The sequence below is a fragment of the Budorcas taxicolor genome, chromosome 2, assembly GCF_023091745.1.
Source record: "Budorcas taxicolor isolate Tak-1 chromosome 2, Takin1.1, whole genome shotgun sequence".
Classification (NCBI taxonomy): Eukaryota; Metazoa; Chordata; class Mammalia; order Artiodactyla; family Bovidae; genus Budorcas; species Budorcas taxicolor.
The window spans coordinates 150,904,787-150,923,237 of record NC_068911.1 but is presented as its reverse complement, the minus strand read 5'-3'; the positions used below and the strand labels follow the sequence as shown (position 1 = coordinate 150,923,237).

General features: G+C 55.6%; 2 protein-coding genes across 2 annotated transcripts in view; one reads left to right on the top strand and one right to left on the bottom strand.

Annotated features, from left to right (window-relative positions):
* The window catches only part of PNKD (PNKD metallo-beta-lactamase domain containing), a 68,807-nt gene that overhangs the window by 46,879 nt on the left and 3,477 nt on the right, over window positions 1-18,451 (bottom strand). The gene's annotated exons all lie outside the window — the stretch shown is intronic.
* TMBIM1 (transmembrane BAX inhibitor motif containing 1) lies at window positions 456-18,369 on the top strand. The gene is made up of 12 exons (XM_052635440.1): window positions 456-567; window positions 9,473-9,706; window positions 11,013-11,113; window positions 12,321-12,385; window positions 12,594-12,647; window positions 13,348-13,398; window positions 14,137-14,176; window positions 14,702-14,739; window positions 14,910-14,997; window positions 15,317-15,412; window positions 16,371-16,424; window positions 16,805-18,369. Exons 2-12 carry the CDS (start codon window positions 9,514-9,516, stop codon window positions 16,949-16,951), a joined length of 927 nt encoding a protein of 308 aa, XP_052491400.1. The 5' UTR covers window positions 456-567; window positions 9,473-9,513; the 3' UTR covers window positions 16,952-18,369.

The window sequence follows — 18,451 nt, the reverse complement described above, 5'->3', positions numbered from 1 at the left end:
ATTCCATGGACAGAGAAGCCTGGTGGGTTACAGTCCATGAGGTCGAAAAGAGTCGGCACTTTGTTTCTACATTTGCAAATTTTAAACTGGAAAAGTACATCTGGCATAAAAGCATATAATTGTCAAAGATGTTCATCATTGATTTTTGTCTAATAATAAGAAAAATGGGAAACAGCATTTTTTAAATGTCTTTTAAAGTAGGAAACTGATGCAAAACACCGCGCAAAAACCTAAGTAAAATATGCAGATATTTAGGCAAAGAAGCATCACCAGCAAGCGCTGGCCGCTGGGAGTCGGGAGGAGTGGAAAGACGTGGTTTCTTCCCGTAGTTTTGTGTTTCCAACAATGACCACGTATTGCTTTAAAATCCGAAAAGCCTGGTAAGTCCTGGCAGACTTGGGAGGAGCGGGAACAGGCGGATGCGGGCGGGACCGGGGCGGACCCCAGCGCGTCGCGGGGGCCGGCGCGACGGGGCGGGGCACGGAGCCCCAGCCCTGCCCAGGCCGGCGCGGGCAGTGCAGGACTCGCGACACCAGGAGGCCGGCGACGCACCGTCCGGAGCGCCAGGCAAGCCAGGGGCCCCGGGGCCGGCGGGCGTGGGGGACCTCAGGCCGGCGGGGACCGGACCGGGCCTGGGCGGCGCCCCAAACTTTCTCGGAGTGCGCGGCGGGCCGGAGTGGGGCTCTGTCGCCCTCACTTTTGAGTTTCTCTGTCTCTGTGCGCCCCGGGCGGGCGAGGGGCGCCTGTTTAGCTTTGGGAGCCCAGCCGCGGGGTTGTGGGCGCGGGTGATCAGGGCTGGGGGTCTGAGGGTGTCCCGGGCCCCTGCTTCCTATTGCGGATCTGTCGCAGGGTGTGTCCACAGGGCCAGCCCCAGGGTGGCCAGCTGTGCGTGGGATAAAGGGTGTCAGGGGCCTTCAGCTGGTGGGAGGGAGAGTGGGGCGGCCCGGGACTGGCCTCGGCCCGGGCCGCCTCTGACGCCCTGGTGCCAGCTTGGGTGTAGACAGGTGACCGGGTATTTGAGGGACAGAGCCGCTGGGAAGCCCCAGGCAGCTCACATCCTTGGTGTGGGGAACCTGTCACCTCTGCCACCAGGCCTTTGCCTCAGTCCCCTCTCCCCCACACTGGTCTGGCCACTGCCCTCAGGCTGGGTTCTGAAAAGGACTGGGAAGTACTCTCTTCCTTGTGGCCTCTTTGGGTGGGAGTAAAAACCAAGCAGGAAAATCGGAGCAGGGAGAACCGTGGAGCCAGCAAGAAGCAAGTAGAGGCAGGCCGTTTGGAGGCTTGGCCCTGATCTTGTGGGTTTTGCTCTAGCTGTTGTCTTCCCCGAGGGGTCACCATCCCCTCTGACCCCACAGTTTCCTCTGGGGTTGGGATTGCCCCGAGGAACCTGGTCATGGGATCGGGGAAGGTGGGAGTCGGCCTGGGAACTAGGGTCAGAGCCAGATGTCACAGAAGGTCCCTCGGGTGTCCAGTTCTCTGGGGCTCTGAAATATTCATCTCACTGGTGAGCTTTGGTTTCAAAGCTGGCGCCTTTGGTTTGGCCAGTGGTGGCAGGAGGAGCCAGGAGCCCTTGGGGCTGCTTTGTCTGGGGCAAAGGCAAGGGGGCAGCCATACTTCCTCCTCACCTGCCTGCTCTGTCTCTCCAGCCACGAGGCCCCAGAGACCCGGTTTATAACTTAAAAGTGGTGGGACCACACAACGGGTCAGGGGCCCTGACTTCCTCTCTTCTTGTGCCCTGACCTCAGGGCCTCACCTGTAAAAGTGGGCACGTCAGAGAGGTAATGATGGGGTACACCTCCAGTGTGTGGAGAACCTCACATCATGAGCTGGGGTAATAGCCACCTCAGCTCAGCCTCCTCCCATGGGAATGGCTCAGCTGGAAGAGCATTTACATCCCCCAAACTTGTCACCTTGGACCCTTCAGAAAGAGCAGAAGCCCCAGGGAAGGGACACATATTGTGTGTCTTTAGAGAGCTGCACCGGAAGGGCCAGAGAGTGGAAACTCATACGGCAACTGGGGGAGAAGGTCTCTGCTAACTGTATGGCTAACCCTCATGTGGGCTTTCTGGAGTATTCTGATGGGAATGCAGAGGAAGGGATGGCCTTGATGGACTCTTCCACCTCTAAGATTCTGGGGATCTGGGCCCAAACCTGGGTCTTGTTTTAAAGTAGAAATGATACCTAGAAGTCCACAGGCCACAGTGCTGGGTACCTGGAGGATAGTCAGTACATTGGTCAGGGAGGAGGATGAGAGGAAGTCCTTGTTCTTATATATGTGAAAGTGACAGTCACGGTCGCTCAGTTGTGTCTGAGTCTTTGCGACCCCATTGACTGTAGCCCACCAGGCTCCTCTGTCCATGGAATTCTCCAGGCCAGAATACTGGAGTGGGCAGCCGTTCCCTTCTCCAGAGGATCTTCCCAACCCAGGGATTGAACCCAGATCTCCTGCACTGCAGGTGGATTCTTTACCAGCTGAGCCATCAGGGAAGCCCATTTGCTTGTATATATAATGATTGGTATTTTTTTCCTATTACGTGAAGGTAATAGGAATGGCAGCCTCCTGGCTCTGCTGCTTGGAGATGCTCCCAGCCCTTTGCAGTGAGTTCCACCTTGGAGTTTAGAGCAGCTGTGTGGGGGTGGCAGAGAGGAAGAACCCTCGCAGAGGATCAGGGCATTGAGTTGGCCCTACAAGTGAGGGGGCACAGCTGGTACTGAGTGTGGCTGTTCCAAGGGGCCAGCTAAGGACAGGGGTTTAACAAGATGATGAGTTAGGACATGAATCATTCCCAGGACTATCTGTAAAACAGAGGTGGCCTGGTCAGCAGCTCCCAGGATGGCAACTAGGTGTGACTGTATAAAAATGTTTCAGGCTTAAGAAAGTTTGAAGGAAACAAAGTTGAATAGCTTTGCTCACTGTAGAACTTGGAAGCTTCCTATGCCATGGTGTCTTGTGAATTTGCAAAAGGGGATATGGATTCTCTGTTTCTGAGCTCATCCATGAACATCTCCTGGGGCAGATCTCCTGGGGAGAACATCTTGTGTTCTTTAGAGCAGCCTGGGAAACACCTGGCTGGATGCTTCTAGCTTTCTAGAGTCCAGAGAGGAAGGAAAGGGAGTTGTGGCCACTCCCACACCCAATTCATACCCTGTGCCTCAGCCTCCTCCAGACAGGATAAGGATGAGGCTGCAGCTGGCAGAGACTCTTTAGGAAGCAAGACATTTTGCCCTGAAGGTTTCTGCTCTGGTCTGTTAGCTGTTCATTCAAAAGCAGATATTCTCAGAGTCTGAATGGACTTTGATAATTTGGTGATGGTAAAGAATCCTCCTGCAATGCAGGAGACCCTGGTTTGATCCCTGGGTCAGGAAGATCCCCTGGAGAAGGGAATGGCAACCGACTCCCAGTATTCTTGCCTGGAAAATCCCATGGACAGAGGAGCCTGGTGGGGTACAGTCCATGGGGGTCGCAAAGAGTCGGACATGACACTTGTTTTATGGATGAGGAAACTGAGTCCAGAGATGTGAAAAGACCCATCCTGACTCTCACAGTGGAGTTAGGACCAGAACCAGGACAAGAACTCAGCTCCCTGCGTTGTAAGCCAGGGCTCTGACAAGGACTGACTTTCGGATTAACAAGCGGAAAGAAATTGGTATCAATGAGAGAAAGGTCTTTACTTCCTCAGTCCATCCAGGTGTTGTTGTTGGCTTGTTCACACAGGTGACTGGTGGGGGCCTCAGGGACTTTGCCTCCAGGCAGGTGTAAAAGCAAACAGTACCTTAAGTCAGACTTCAGATCTGGGTTCAAACCTATCTCTGCTGTTTGCCTGCTCCGGGACCTTGGATCAACGTCTCTCTGAATTTCAGTTTTCTCATCTGTATGAGAGATCCTCTCTATGAAGGATTGCACTTCATAGGGCCCTTGTGAGGAGCAGATGTCCTTGGTACCCGATAGTCAGTAGACAGTACTTGCTGCTCTAAGTGGTTCTCTTCCTTCCCTGCCCACTGCAGGAGGGGGTATACCTCCCTTCTCCACTAGGGGTTGTTAATTATCTGTCTGCCTCTCCCCGCCTCATCTGGGAGTTGAGACTGAACTGAACTGAAAAGGCAGGAGAAGATGAAACACAAAAGAAGGAGGTGGATGGGGCTGTGTTCCTGAAGCTGCATCCAGCTGCGGTTAATGCCGCCTGCTTTCCTTATCTGGATTTCCTAGCTGTTCTGGCTTGAGAGGGGTCTCTGAAATCACCTGCACTGATGATGCTGAAGGGTGATGGGAGTGCTGGGTGCCTGGGTCTTCCCATGGCTTCCCCTTCCTGGGAGACTAGAGCCACCTCAGTTCCCTGGAGACCAGGGCTGGGAGGGAGGTCTTGACTTGGCAGCCTTATCTGTTTTTGAACAGGAGGGCCAGGAGAACTGGGGGAGGGGAGCTGGTTGTGGCTCCGCCTCAGGGGTGTGTGTGCTGACGTCTGTTACTCTGAGTTCTCCGACAGTGGGCAGGGCTGGGAATGAAAGTTCCAAACCCATGACCAAGAGGGCCTGTCACTGGCTGGGCAGGAACTTCCTTGGCTTTGGGATTTCCTGGTCTGTCAAATGACCAGATGATTTCTAAAGTTTGTTCCAGCTCTGATGTTTTCAGTTTTCAGATCTTCTCGGCTTCATCCTGTTGACCTCAGAGGCCAGATGGTCAGAAGGTTAAGTTGATTCTGGGCCCTTGGGTCTGTGTGAGTCAGACCTGGTGGTGAGCTCAGCCACTCTTGGATGAATCTTTTTTACTCCTCTGCCCTCCTGGCTCTGTGCTGGGTTAGGAGGGCCAAGTGTTTTCTTGGAGGGGAGTGGAGACATGGTCGGGGGGGTGGTTTGGGGTAGGGAAAGGGAGAGGAGGCTGTCATGAGAGACCTGGTCACAGTGGGCCAGGGGCTTTGCTGCTGGGTGGGGTTTCCTGAGATACTCACCCTGAGCTATTCTTTCCACTCTGGCCCTGGGCACCCGTTCCTGGCAGAGAGGAGCACGGGTTGCCTGGACCAGTCAGCTGCTCCTTTCCACCCCTCCCTCCAGCACACACAAACAGACACACACACACACACCCTTTTGCTGTAACCGCAGTAGATCTAGCCTCCTCTTAGCAGATTCCAGAGCCTTAACCCTTCAGATGCCCTCCTCCCAGGGAGCCTGAACCTGAGCCCCAGCTGGCGGGGAGCACATCGGCCACACTGAGACAGCACCAGGGGAAGGAGCTGGCTTCCCCGAGGCTGCCTCTGAAAACCTGGACAGCCAACAAGTCCTGTGTTTGGGCCCTCCCACTTCTGATGGCTGGGTCTGGGGATCGTGTAGGAGAAAGGAGAGGTTCTGGCTCCTTCCTGATGGGTCATGAAAATGGGGGTCACAAGAATGGGGAGCAAGGTCAGATCTAAATTGACAAGGGTGCAGTGGAGCCTGAATGCCTTGATAAAAGGCATCGTGAGGAAGCATGTTGTAATGATTCAAGCTCCTTGCCACAAAACAGTCTTGTTTCCTGTTGTGGGAGTGTGTTCAGTAGAAACCGAATGCCTACTGCGTTTTAGGATAATTCAGGCTTCTGATGGGGCGCCTTGAAGGTCCGTTTTAGCCCCTGGAGGCCGAGCCCTCCGTTAGCTGCCGGTGGAGTTCAGTGACGTGATTCCTGGCTTCCGGTCTCTGGTCATCAAGCATCTGCACTCTGTCTGTATCTTCTCCCACTTCTTCCTCCCCTTCCTTTGGACTCCACTTTCTCCTGCAGCTCCCACCTTTAGTCACAGTCATGAAAGTCAGTTCAGACCACTTCCGCCTTTCCCTGCTCCTGGTCACCTACCAGCCCCAAACTCATCCCTAGCTGAGGCCTTGATGATGGGGAAAGGGTCAGGGCCTCAGGTAGGTCAGGCCAGGGAGCAGGCTCAGAAGCTGCCCATGCTGGCAGCCCTGGGACCCGAGGTTCCTGCCCATTAGATCCTGCTCAGAGTAGGTGTGACTATGCCTAGCACTCCCCTGACTGGCCTGAACATGCTCCCCGTCTCCTGCGCACCGGCCTCTACACCAGAGAGCTGGGATGTAGTTCTGGGCCCCGGCCCCTGCTTTATGGCCAGGGACAGGTCCCTCTACACCCCCCCACCCCCAAACGTGGTGGACTGGCTGCTAAAGGGAGGGGTCAGCTTGCCTTAGATGAGCGAGTTTCCTTTGAGTGCTGACGTTTTAAGAATCTCTATCTCTGACCACCCTCTTCTCCTGGTGGCTGCAGAGAGATTGGGAACCATGGGGATGATGGAAGGGGCTGAATGGTTCATTGTGCACTTCCTGTGTGAGCCCTCTTTTGTCAGTAGAGAGGCTGAGATGGGAAGCTGAGAAGTGATGAGTGGACAGAAAGGGGGATGAGGAGGAAAGCAGAGGGGTTCGGAGCTCTGGAGTCTTTGGGAGCTGAGTCTTGCTTTTATCACACCCTAGCTAAGTCACCTTGGGCAAGTGACTTAATTCTTCTAAGCTTCTATTTTTTTTATTTGTAAACAGGGATAATAATGTATCTACCCTATTGGGGTATCATAAGGATTTAATGGAATAACAACTACAGGTAGTGTTCAGGTACCATTTTAAGTACTCTACACGTATTTTCTCTTTTAAATGTTATAACAGCTCTGTGGAGGGTACTATTATAGTGGTAAATCCACTTTCCAGGTGGAAAAACTGAGACACAGTGAGGTAAACTGGTTAGTGCTGGTCTCTGGGGAGCATGGGCTGGTGGCTGAGCCCCCAGAGAACTGGACTGTGAGCTGCTGCACCCCCTGCAGAAGGTCTAGCTCCTCTGAAACCAGGAGCATCACAGGGAGGGGCGCGGGAGGGCAGAGGGCATCTCCGCGAGTCAGCGGCCCTCTGTGCCAGGCCTGAACCGTGGCGGCCTGGGGGTCTATCCAAGGCCGGCCTCATGCTCCCTGATTTTCCCACTGGTTTGGGGAGGGACCTGTTTGTCAGGCTTGGCTTGAGGGGGTGGGGCAGCTGGCCGGTTGGGCAAAGGGCAGGCCCCACATAACTGGGCTCCTCAGATAAGTCCCAGGCCCGGAGTCCGTTAGAGCTGGATCTGAGCTCAGGGATCATCTGGGCCTCTCACCCCATTTCACAGAGGGGCACCCTGAGTTGCTGACAGGACCAGATCATGGTGACATCATGGTCAGGCGGCCAGCTGGGGCCTCCGACCACAGGGTCCTCCCTGCCAGTGTCTCGTGGGCTGTTTTGACACTGTTGTCAGCTGGGCCCAGGGCAGTAATGACAGATAACCCTACTCCATGGGTGGCCTGCCCTTCCCGCTTCCTGCACATGGGGCATGGTCTTCCTGGTGGAGTTAAAAGGGTGTTTGGGGAGAGGGGGCAGTGGGGAGAGGAGACTCTTGCTTCAGGGGAGGAGGGTCTGGTTTCTCTTCCTTCCTTTTCTAAGAAGGTCTGTTAAGGAGATATACATATTGTAACTGTTTATGCTACCCTGACATAAACCACAAATGGTTTCAAAAACAGTTGCCCGCCCTGTTTCTTGAACTCACACCACTCAGCGTTGGGTCTTCCTGTTGCTCTCTGCTCCGTTTCGTCAGAGCGCTCTACCCCAAAGTGTGGGGCCTCCACCATGGCCCGTGGTTTGCTGCCATACCCTCACTGTCAGGAAGGTCCTTCTTGTTTCTGACCTGACACACTCTTGCTGTCTGATTCGTTCATTCTGGGAAGATGGAGAACGGCTTTCCTCAAAATAACTCTTTGCCTGTTACGTGAGCCCTCTGCCTCACCCTTCCCTACCACCTTCCTCTCTATGTTATCCCAGTCGACAGAGAAGAGTTGGTTAGGACAGTCCTTTATCTGCTCCCTGAACTGTGCAGGTGGCCCTAAAAAGAGGGGTCTGTTCTGCCCTTCCAGCAGAGCCTCTGGGGATGTCTGCTGACCTTGACCTGGGCATGTATCCTCCCTGTGGGGTCCTGAAGGAAGGTGTGCCCTTGGGAGATGCTCTAGGGGGCAGCTGTGGCCCTCTGAAGGGGCCCAGACTCTGTCAGGGCTCGGCCCGTCCAGGGACCTCCTCCTCCACTTTTCCCAAGCCCCCATCTCTGCCACCTCAGAGGGGGATACCAGATCCAGAGGACATTTATCTGGCATAAGAGGCATAGAGAACCCAGCATAGTACAGAGGACACCTAGACTTCCCTGGAGGCTCAGCTGGTGAAGAGTCTGCCTGCAATGCGGGAGACCCTGGTTCGATTCCTGGGTCGGGAAGACCCCTGGAGAAGGAAATGGCTACCCACTCCAGTATTCTTGCCTGGAGAATCCCACGACAGAGGAGCCTGGCAGGCTACAGTCCATGGGGTCGCAAATAGTCGGACATGACTAAGCAGCTAACACTTTCACTTTCACCCAGGACCTGCAAGACCTCGGCTCTTGTACTATTAAATGTGCTAGTTTTGTGATCTTGGGAGTCACTTTACTGCTCTGGGCCTGAGTCCCCCAGGGGAACACTTGGGGGCCGTACAGCCTGGGAGTCCCTTCGGGATGTTTCTGGGGTTCCCTTCCCCTCCTTCCTCTGCCCTTCCCCAGCCGTGGGGCTCTCCTACCTCAGAGAGGGCACTGGCTGGCTCTGGCATCACTCCTCAGCAGTCTAACCTTTCTCAGCCGCCAACCCTGGGGGCAAACAGGCAGGAATCCCTGGGCTACCAGGGCCTGGCGTCTTCCCCTCCCCGGGGGTTTGAGGGCCCAGAACTCCCTGGCATTCTGCTCCCTGGCACGGCCCTGAAGCGACTGGTGGCAGCCACAGGCTGTCACATGCCTGAAGCTCCTCCTCAGCTGTAATTTGAAGAAACCAGAAAGTCCTGTCTCCAACCTGCTTTTCTGTGCAGCCTCCCAGCCCCCAGGGCTCAGCCCATGTACCCACATGCTCAGGCCTCTCTGGCGGCCCCTGACTCAGCCTGACACCTTCCCTAGCCCCGTGCCCTCCTGCTCTGGGCCTGGCAGCTCTGGCCCTGGGACCGGCTTGTTGACTTCCACTTGAGGCCTTGGCTTCTCCCCAGCTCCGCCTTTCAGGCCTGCAGCTCCTGCCAGCTGTTGTGGGGGCTGGGCTGCCCCCTTCAGTGGGTCCTGGCTGGCTCTGTGACTCACCAGTGGCTTTGCTGGGGTCGTCGGGCTCCTCCCCTGGTCACTGTAAGTGATCACTTAAGAGAACCCCCTGCTCTCATACCACCCATGTGACTGCTTACCCCACCTGCTGCCTGCTGCTTTCCTATGGCAGGAAACTGCCCAGTGAGGAGGGGCTGGTGGCAGGGCAGAGGGGCAGGGCTGAGCTGGTGGGGTGGGTGGGACTGTGGGGGTGGGGACAGTGGCCTGCGGGCAGGGAATGACACTCGGTGCTGGGGAGAGACCGAAGGTGTCCTCTCTGCAGAGGCAGGGTGGACTGGGGCTCCGTGAGCTGGGCCTATGCACTCATGACTGCTTTTCTCATCTCGGTTTCAGGTCTCAGCAGCTGGGGTCTCCCCCTCAGCCTTTGAGCCACCATGTCCCATGCCAGTGCCCCTCCACCATATGAGGATCGCAGCCCCCTATACCCTGGCTCTCTGCCCCCAGGGGGCTATGGGCAGCCGTCTGTCGTGCCCGGGGGGTACCCTGCCTACCCACAGCCTGGCTACGGTCACCCTGCTGGCTACCCACAGCCTATGCCCCCAGTCCAGCCGATGCCCATGAACTATGGTAAGTCCCTGCAGGGCCGCTGAGGGTGGGTGGGAAGAGGCAATACTGTGAGGGCACTTCCTCTCTTTCTTTCTTAACTTCCTTCATCTCCTTTTTCATCTTCTCTTTAGCTCTCTCCTTCTGTTTCCCCATCTCTGTTACCTCTCTGCCTTTTCCTTCAGCTCCTAGCTCCCCAACCCCCAGGCCACCTGCCAGCCCCTTTATTCAGCAAGGAGACTGAGTCTGTGAGACATACACCAGAACTTACACATCAGATGAGAAATTGGCTATTGAAGGAATTACTTCAGGAGGCCATGTCTGTTTCCCTGCTAGGCAGTTGCCACCCACCCACAGCCCTCTCTTCTTTAGGAACTGCCACTAAGAAGGAAATGGCAACCCACTCCAGTATTCTTGCCTGGAGAATCCCATGGACAGAGGAACCTGGCAGGCTACAGTCCATGGGGTTGCAAAGTGTCGGACATGACTGAGCGACTAACACTTTTCACCAGAACCTGAAGCACTTTTTTTTTTTTTTTTAAATATTCTCAGTGCTGACGGATCCTTATCTTTTAAGGTAACACCTGACTTGCAAACATCCAGAACTCGTTTGGATGTTTGATAAACATCATGGCTGGTAAATCTGGTCAGAAATGATATTAGAATGTGGTGAGATTTTCCTATGTGGCTCGCCTGTGGATTTTGAAAGCAGTTCCCAGGGAGGCACTCGAGGAATGCTTTGAGCCCCTGCAGCATCTCTGGAACCCTGGAGCGCAGCCAGCTCTCATCAGGCCGTTCGTGTTCTGGTGTGAATACCGGCCCACCAGTCACGTTTACCATGATGCTTTGTCCTGTGCACAGATAGCCCTGACGTTTCTGTTTTCCCAGAATCCTAGCGCTTGCCTGATGGAGACCACAGGCTGCACACTCTGTCCTTCATCCTCCATACACATGTGCTGTTTCTGTCTCCCTTTCCCTCCTTCGATCCCTGAGTCCCTGCTCTGACCCTACCAACTCCTCTGACCCACACCTGCCTGCCTTCCTTAAGATTTTGTGTTCCCTTGACGGCAGGGGTGGCGGGTGTTCACACCCCTCAGTGGAATCATGCCGATGGAGTGCTTACACCTCAGGCCCCTCTCGGCCAGGGACCTACCGCTCCCCACGGTGTCCACTCAGGTCGCTCCGGGGGCACCTGGCGGACCTGCTGGGTAGAGGAATTCCTGAGTTTTGGCTGGAGATCCCTGAGACTGTTGAGATAGTGTTCCAGAGGTTTGGGGATTGAGGCCACAGGTCCCGGATCCCCAGTTGGTCATGTGTGATCTGTCCCCAGGCCCAGGCCATGGCTATGATGGCGGGGAGAGAGCAGTGAGTGACACTTTTGGATCTGGAGACTGGGATGACAGGAAAGTCCGACATGCCTTCATCCGAAAGGTGAGATATGGGCTAGTGGGCAGGTGAATCTGGGCCACTGGGGTTGTGATTTGGCCCATGGATAAGAAGAGGGGCGAAAGTGGAGTCCTGCCCCAAGCCAGAGGTGGGAGGCTTTGCACCAAGGCCACAGAAGTGGAGCCCAGAACCAAGGTTACCTCCAAAACTAATTGAGCCCCAATGCCAAAAGCCCCCCGATCATTACTAACAAGCTTCCTGACTCCCAATTAGGCAAAGATGCCAACTGCAGTAAACACCCTATAGCGCCTCAACCAGTCACCTAACGCCAACCTTCCAGGAATTTTGTCTTGAGGCTATAAAAATTGGCTATTAACCCACGAAAACTGTCGATTCTCCCTGGCTTTTCAGGAGTTGTTGCCCGCTTAGCTTGCAGTGCCCAGAGCTTATCTGTGCTCTTCGTTCTTAATAAACTCACTCCTTTCTGCAATACTCTATGTCTGGAAATTCTTTTCCATCCTGTGCTGGGACTGCCTCAACAGGAATGGTGGTCCTCTGGTCCTCTCTAGCCTTGCGCTCTCCTGAGGGAACCCCAGCTCCTCTAGGCTGTGTTCACCCACTTTTGCTTCTCTCTTCCTTACCCTCGTTTGGGGGGCAGGTTCAATCTGAACAGCCCTGCTGAAGTGTTCTGCCCTCTGCAAACTTCTTTCTCCTGTTACACTGCAGCAATTTGAAGCCAGAATTGATCGCATGCACTCGCAGGCCCCTGCCTGCCATCTCACCTCGCCCCAGCACCTGCTCAGGGTAGAGAGATACCTGGTCAACATTCAGGCTGAATTGCTGCAGGCACAGAGGCCATACCCAGGAGTGTGGCGGGGCAGGGCAGAGGCAGGGCAGTGAATGTCAGTGAAGGCCAGGTATTGGGCCAGGAAGGGGAGATGTCAGGAGCAGCAGGGTGGGGTCAGCCCTGCAGGTTTGCACAGCATCTCAGCCAGACTCAGCATCTGAGCCGGACTCGTCACTGGGCTGGCATCTCTGGCAGGCTGCAGTGCAGCTGGGGCGGGCTCTCAGGTGGCAAGGAAGAGTAGATCCTTCAAAATGAAGAAGGAACCATCTCCCTACCTCTGGAAGATGGGAGCAGACCTAGGGTGGTAAGGTCTTTTGGGCTTCTTGGTCTTGGGGCTGGCTGCTTCCGGGGGAAGGCTGGGAGCGGAGGGTGGTGACCGTGCTGTCCCCGGTGTCTGTATTCCAGGTTTACACCATCATCTCCATCCAGCTGCTCGTCACGGTGGCCATCATTGCTGTCTTCACCTTCGTGTGAGTCTCTGGGCCTCTCTGCACAGCTGAAGGTGGCTCTGGGGTCCTGCGCTCTGGGTCCCCTGCTGGGAGCATGGCTGGGGTGGGCCCTCGACCCATGGACAGGGAGAGGGGGTTGGCTGCAGGTGCTGAGAGAGGATGGGGTAGGGCCTCGGCAGGAGGTGGACAGCCTTGGCATGACTCTCCTTGTGTCTTCTCTGCTCCACAGGAAGCCGGTCGGTGACTTCGTGAGGGCAAACTTGGCCATCTACTACGCATCCTAGTGAGTGTGCGCTCTTCTCTGCTTGGGGGCCGGGAGATGAGGGGTGATAGCTGACTAGCAGGGATCAGAATCCTTTTGGAGGGAGGGGTGTCCCAGTTGCCAGCTGTGCTGGGCTGTGTGGTATGTGTGAGTGTCAGGGGACTCCTGAGAGCGGGGGTGGGGGAGACCCATGGCCGCGTGCATCCTGTAGGACAGGCCTCTGCTCTGGCCGCTTCTCCCTGCAGCCTCCTCCCAGGCCAGGCCCCCGCTCCGGCCACCTCCCTCTGTGGCTCCTGCGGCCTCCTCCCAGGCCAGGCCCCCGCTCCGGCCACCTCCCTCTGTGGCTCCTGCGGCCTCTTCCCAGGCCAGGCCCCCGCTCCGGCCACCTCCCTCTGTGGCTCCTGCGGCCTCTTCCCAGGCCAGGCCCCCGCTCCGGCCACCTCCCTCTGTGGCTCCTGCGGCCTCCTCCCAGGCCAGGCCCACGCTTTGGCTGCCTCTCTCTCTGGCGGCTCCTCCTCTGCCTCCCAGGCCTAGCCTCCCGTTACCGATGGCCTCAGTGCCCGTGGCCAGGGTGATCCTATCCTGCTGGGCAGCTTCCCCTTAGACTTCCAGACGCCTCTCTGGGCCTCCAGCCTGCCGGGCTGGTGAGTGCCACCAGGCTGGGCCGGGGGTGCTGAGGGGCACAGTGGGCCTGCGACTACTTCCGTCTCTTTCTCCCCAGTGCTGTCTTCCTGGCCACATACCTGACCCTCATCTGCTGCCAGGGACCCAGGTGAGTCCCAGAGACTTAGACCATGGGAAGGGATGGCGAGGGGGCAAGGACGTGCATGTGTGCTATGTCGCTTCAGTCGTGTCCCATTCTTTGCGACCCTGTGGACTATAGCCTGTCAGGCTCCTCTGTCCATGGGATTCTCCAGGCAAGGATACTGGAGTGGGTTGCCATGCCCCCCTCCAAGGGATCTTCCCCACCCAGGGATCGAACCTGAGTCCCTTATTAGACATCTGCCTGCCTTGGCAGGCGGGCTCTTTACCACTGGCGCCACCTGGGAAGCCCCCTTGTAGCATCTGAGTGATGATGATGATGATGAAGGTGAAGATGGTGGAGGCAGCTACTGGCTACTGCTCAGCTGGGCGCCAAGTGCCTTGTGTGTGTGGGATCTGTTTAGCTATCTAGCTGTTATTCTTACAGCTACCCTACAAGATACGTGGCATTTTAACCCTTTAACAAATAGGAAGAACCCAGGGCTCAGAGAGGCCAAGGAACTTTCTCACAGTCACACAAGTAGTCAAAGAGCTGCAGACGAATCCAGCTCTCTGTGGCTCCACAGCCCAGGTCTGTCCTGTTGGCCCTGCTGTCTCTGCACAGAACCACCAGCAGGTCCCGAGGGCCATGACAGCCTCCCCTCCCTCGAGTCCAGGCCTCATTCTCCAGGTGCACAAGCCAGGACCTTACTTCTGAGACCTGGCCGGCCACACGCCAGCCACTAAGTCATGGTTTCTTTCCCTTCAGACGCCGTTTCCCATGGAACATCATCCTGCTGATCCTCCTTGTGAGTCACAGGGTCGGGGGAGGGGGTGGAGCTGGTGAGGGAGGGCTGGGCCCAGGGAAGGAATGGGACCCTGTGGGGGAAGATGGCCCTGGCTCTCTCCCGACCTGACTGCCCTCGGTTTCCTTGTGGCTGCCATTTTCATACGAGGTGACACGTAGTGTCCCCACCATGCCTCCAGGGCTCTGTCTGCCCCTCTCTTTTTAAAATTGATTTTAATTTTGTTATTTATTTGGCTGCACCAAGTCTCAGTTGCAGCATGTGGGATCTAGTTGCCTGACCAGGGATCAAATCTGGGCCCCTGCATTGGGAGTAAAGAGTCCCAACTGCTAGACCACTAGGGAAGTCCCTCTTTTTTAAAAAAAAATTATTTTTGGCCACACCACAGGGCATGTGGGATCTTAGTTCCCTGACTAGGGGACGAACTGGCACCCCCTGCCTTAGAAGCTTGGAGTCTTAACCACTGAGCCACCAGGGACGTCCCACAGGCTCTGTTAAGTGTCTCACTTGTCTCTGTTCTTCCCTCAGACTCTTGCCATGGCCTACATGACTGGCACCATCTCCAGGTGCGTTCAGGGGCAGTCAGTACACGGTGGTGTGTTTTATAGGGGATTGGGGCACCCCTGGGCTGGCAGCCACCTGTATGGCTGCACGCTGGGCATGGTACTTCCAGAAAGCTGTAGTTTTGAAGTCATTTGTGCATGGCCTCTAGCTTCTCTTAATTCTTTCCCTGCAGTGTGTATAAAACCAAAGCCGTCATCATCGCAATGATCATCACTGCTGTGGTATCCATTTCAGTCACCATCTTCTGCTTCCAGACCAAGGTGAGGGCACTGGAGGGCCAGCCCCTCCCTGGCCACCCCATCCCCCTTTCTTACACAGACCTGACCTTCTGGGCCTGGCACTCGAGCAGGCCTGGGAGGGCCCAGATCCTTATACTAGGGGTCTCCCTCAGAGACCCGAACCCCCTTCCCTTCACATTTACATCCACAACTCTGCTTCCTGTGTCTGTGCTTAGAATGCCATGGTCACTCCCGAGTGCCCCAGGAGGCAGCACTGAGCCCCCGGAGGAGGCAGGGCCTGGCTGGCCGGGCTGCTAGTTGTGGCCTGTCTGACACGTGCCTCCCTTTCTCTTCCTGGCAGGTGGACTTCACCTCGTGCACAGGCCTCTTCTGTGTCCTGGCAATAGTGATGGTAGTGACTGGGATTATCACTGCCATTGTGCTGGCCTTCAAATACGTGAGTGTCCCGGCAGAGCTGGGGTCGGTGAACCCAGTGCTCAGGGCAGACTTTCTGTATATCTCGGTGCGGCAGGCCCCATGGGCCTCTGGACGGCTCTGGGTTCCAGAACCTCTCAACTGTGCTGAGGCGCCATCCTTTGGACTGGGGTATCATTGGAGACCCGGGTCCTGGGAGCCGTAGCACCTGAGGCCCCAGACAGCATCATGGGACTCCTATGAGAAGCTGCAGTGTGATCTGTCTGACAGCTGAGACTAGGCTTTCGGAGGCAGGTTGGCAGAGGAATCCAGAGGGCAGAGAAGATGGGCTCAGCTGGAAGGGCCCTTAGGGACCACTGTCTCTCCTCTTTGTTTCCAGGCAGCAGGGGGCAGCATGTGAGGCCCTAGGCTGAAGGGAGTTTTGCGGTGGGAAGGGGAAGCACATGAACAGCAGGGTGAACGTGACCGGAGCCTACCCATGTGACCATGGCTGGCCCTGCCCTTGTGCTCAGGTCCCTGGAGGGCTGTTGAACAAGGCTGCCCTGGGGGTGCCCCCTGACTCTGCCATTCATCTGTTGGTTAGGGGGTGTCCCTCTTAGGCTGGGCTGCAGCAACACGGTCTAGTGACTGCTGACATGACTAAGGGTAAAGTACATGGCTGGGCCTGCCCCTCCCAGAGCCATAACTCAACCACTTTCTTTCAGAAGCAGAGTGGACACCTCTGTACCTCGACTAACTAGAAAATGGTTTGGCTAAAAGATGCTGTGATTGATTTCATATAGCCACTGGATGATGGCCTCTGTTTTCTCTGCCAAACATGTTAGCATTTTTAATTTCTCCCAGGATCTGGAAGGGAGAGGTAGTTCTCTCGTGGATCTTCCCACTTGGCCAGAATCCCAGGGGGGATGATGGTCCTGAGGGCCTGCCTCAGTCTGGGCTTTGCCAAGTTCTCTAATGTCATCCCTGTCCTCTCTCCCCAGGTTTACTGGCTGCACATGGTCTATGCTGCTGTGGGGGCCATTTGCTTCACTTTGGTAAGACCCTGCCCACTCTAGGAAGGGGAGTGGGAGGTATGGGACCAGGTGGGTGCTGAATGTAGGCTGCTTGAGAGGCAGGGAGTGGGGCCACAGCTGCCTTTCCCTACTGTCTGGAGGTTCCTCTGATTTCCTGGGCATTCCTGTCTTTAATTCACATCGCTTGCTTTGAGAATTCTTAGTAAGCCGTATTCCAGAGACGACACTTTTCCAGTGTCCCTCTCCCTTTCTGGACCGTGAACTGCTTAAAAACAGAGACCATGCCTTCTGCTGTTTGTTAAAGTGTTCCCTGAGCACACCTCATGGTCCTGAGGCTCCCTGGACAGGTCTGTGGACCACTGAGCCCCTGGATCCTCATGTGTGGCTTCTTGTCCCTGCAGTTCCTGGCCTATGACACACAGATGGTCCTGGGGAACCGGAGGCACTCCATCAGCCCAGAGGACTACATCACTGGTGCCCTGCAGATCTACACAGATATCGTCCACATCTTCACCTTTGTGTTGCAGCTCGTGGGGAGGCAAGATTAAGGAGCACCTCTGGGCTTTCCCTTCCCTAGAGGGCTGGGCCCTGTGACCCTGGTCTGGGCCTACACTCATTTCCTTCTCAAGTAATACACCCATATTTCTTTCTGTCCGGGGATGGGCAGCTTCTCTTGCTGTGGATGTATAGGTACCTGGTGGGGCTGGAGGAAAGTGAAAGTGAAGTCGCTCAGTCATGTCCGACTCTTTGCAACCCCATGGACTGTAGCCTATCAGGCTCCTCCTTCCATGGGATTTTCCAGGCAAGAGTGCTGGAGTGGATTGCCATTTCCTTCTCCAGGGGACCTTCCCGACCCAGGAATCGAACCCAGGTCTCCCGCATTGCAGGCAGACGCTTTACCGTGGGAGCCACCAGGGACTAACTCTTGCCCTTAGTGGACAGAGCTGGGCCAAAGATGTGTGTTTTCCCTCCACCCCACTACAGGGCACCAAAGCCTTAACAGCTGGGGTTGGAGTGGGGTGGGCTGAAAAGAGCCTATTCTGTAGCTAAAAGGGAACATGAGAAGGAGAAGGGACTTCCTGGTGATAAGGTTTCTCCTCCCACTCCTGCCATGGGCTTCTGGGCTTGACAGCTGGAACATTTTTCCGCTCTCAATCCCAGCAAAGCTGGAGAGCTGTCCCCTGCCTCCTGGACTCATATCTTGTACTTTTTGGCAACCCTTAGCACCTTTCAACACAAGAAGGTAGAGGGGGTTTGTCTCCCCTGCTTCAACCCCTTCTTTTGGTAGCATATATATATAATGATCTTCTGGGTCAGGGGTGGGGAGGAAGAGAGTGAACCAGGTCAAGCACTGTGGCCAATTGAGAGCAGCATCTGTCCAAGGCTTCCTCAGGGCTTGTGTGGTAGAGAGCAGGCCCCCTGGCAGTCACCTGGTTCTCTGAAGCTGCTGGGGCCTCTTTGGTACTTCTGAGATCTCTATAGTCTGTGGGACCACTTGCTTCCTGTGCTCAGGCTGCTCAGAGTAGAAAGTGAGGGCAGAAGTCAGGAGATGGGGTGGTGTGTAGGATCACTATGGCCAGGAAGTAACTAGGGTGAAGAGAGCCTAGGGTGTGGGCAGGGTCCCCCATCCTGTTGGAGAGATATGGAAGCCTACGTGGTACCCAACAGGCTTCCCTTCTGCTAACTGGGGAGGGCCCTGAGAGGAAGGAGAAGCCTCTCTTAGTCTGTGAACTCACGCTGAGGGGATTTAAGATGCCCCGGCTCTCCAGCCAACTACCGCTTTCTTCATGACACCAAGTGCCTCAAGCTGCAACGGGGAAGGGGGACAAGGGTCACTCTACGGGGTGCGGGTGGAAACCAAATCAGCCCAAGGATACAATTAGGACTTCTTTATTAAGTATTTGGTCCTAAATATATCCCACAAAGGGACATAACTGAAATAAAGTTTTATGTTTAGAAGGTAAAACCCTGTTTGGCTCCGGTTTTCTCCACTTTAAGGGGTCAGTTCTCGGAGAACTAGTCTGGCTCTGCCCAAAACATCCATATCC

Excerpts from the sequence above, each read along its gene's own strand:
- TMBIM1 (XM_052635440.1), top strand. The coding sequence starts at position 9,514 with ATGTCCCATGCCAGTGCCCCTCCACCATATGAGGATCGCAGCCCCCTA. Across the intron at positions 13,399-14,136 it reads ATCTGCTGCCAGGGACCCAG|ACGCCGTTTCCCATGGAACA; the intron begins GTGAGTCCCAGA and ends CTTTCCCTTCAG. Across the intron at positions 14,177-14,701 it reads TCATCCTGCTGATCCTCCTT|ACTCTTGCCATGGCCTACAT; the intron begins GTGAGTCACAGG and ends TTCTTCCCTCAG.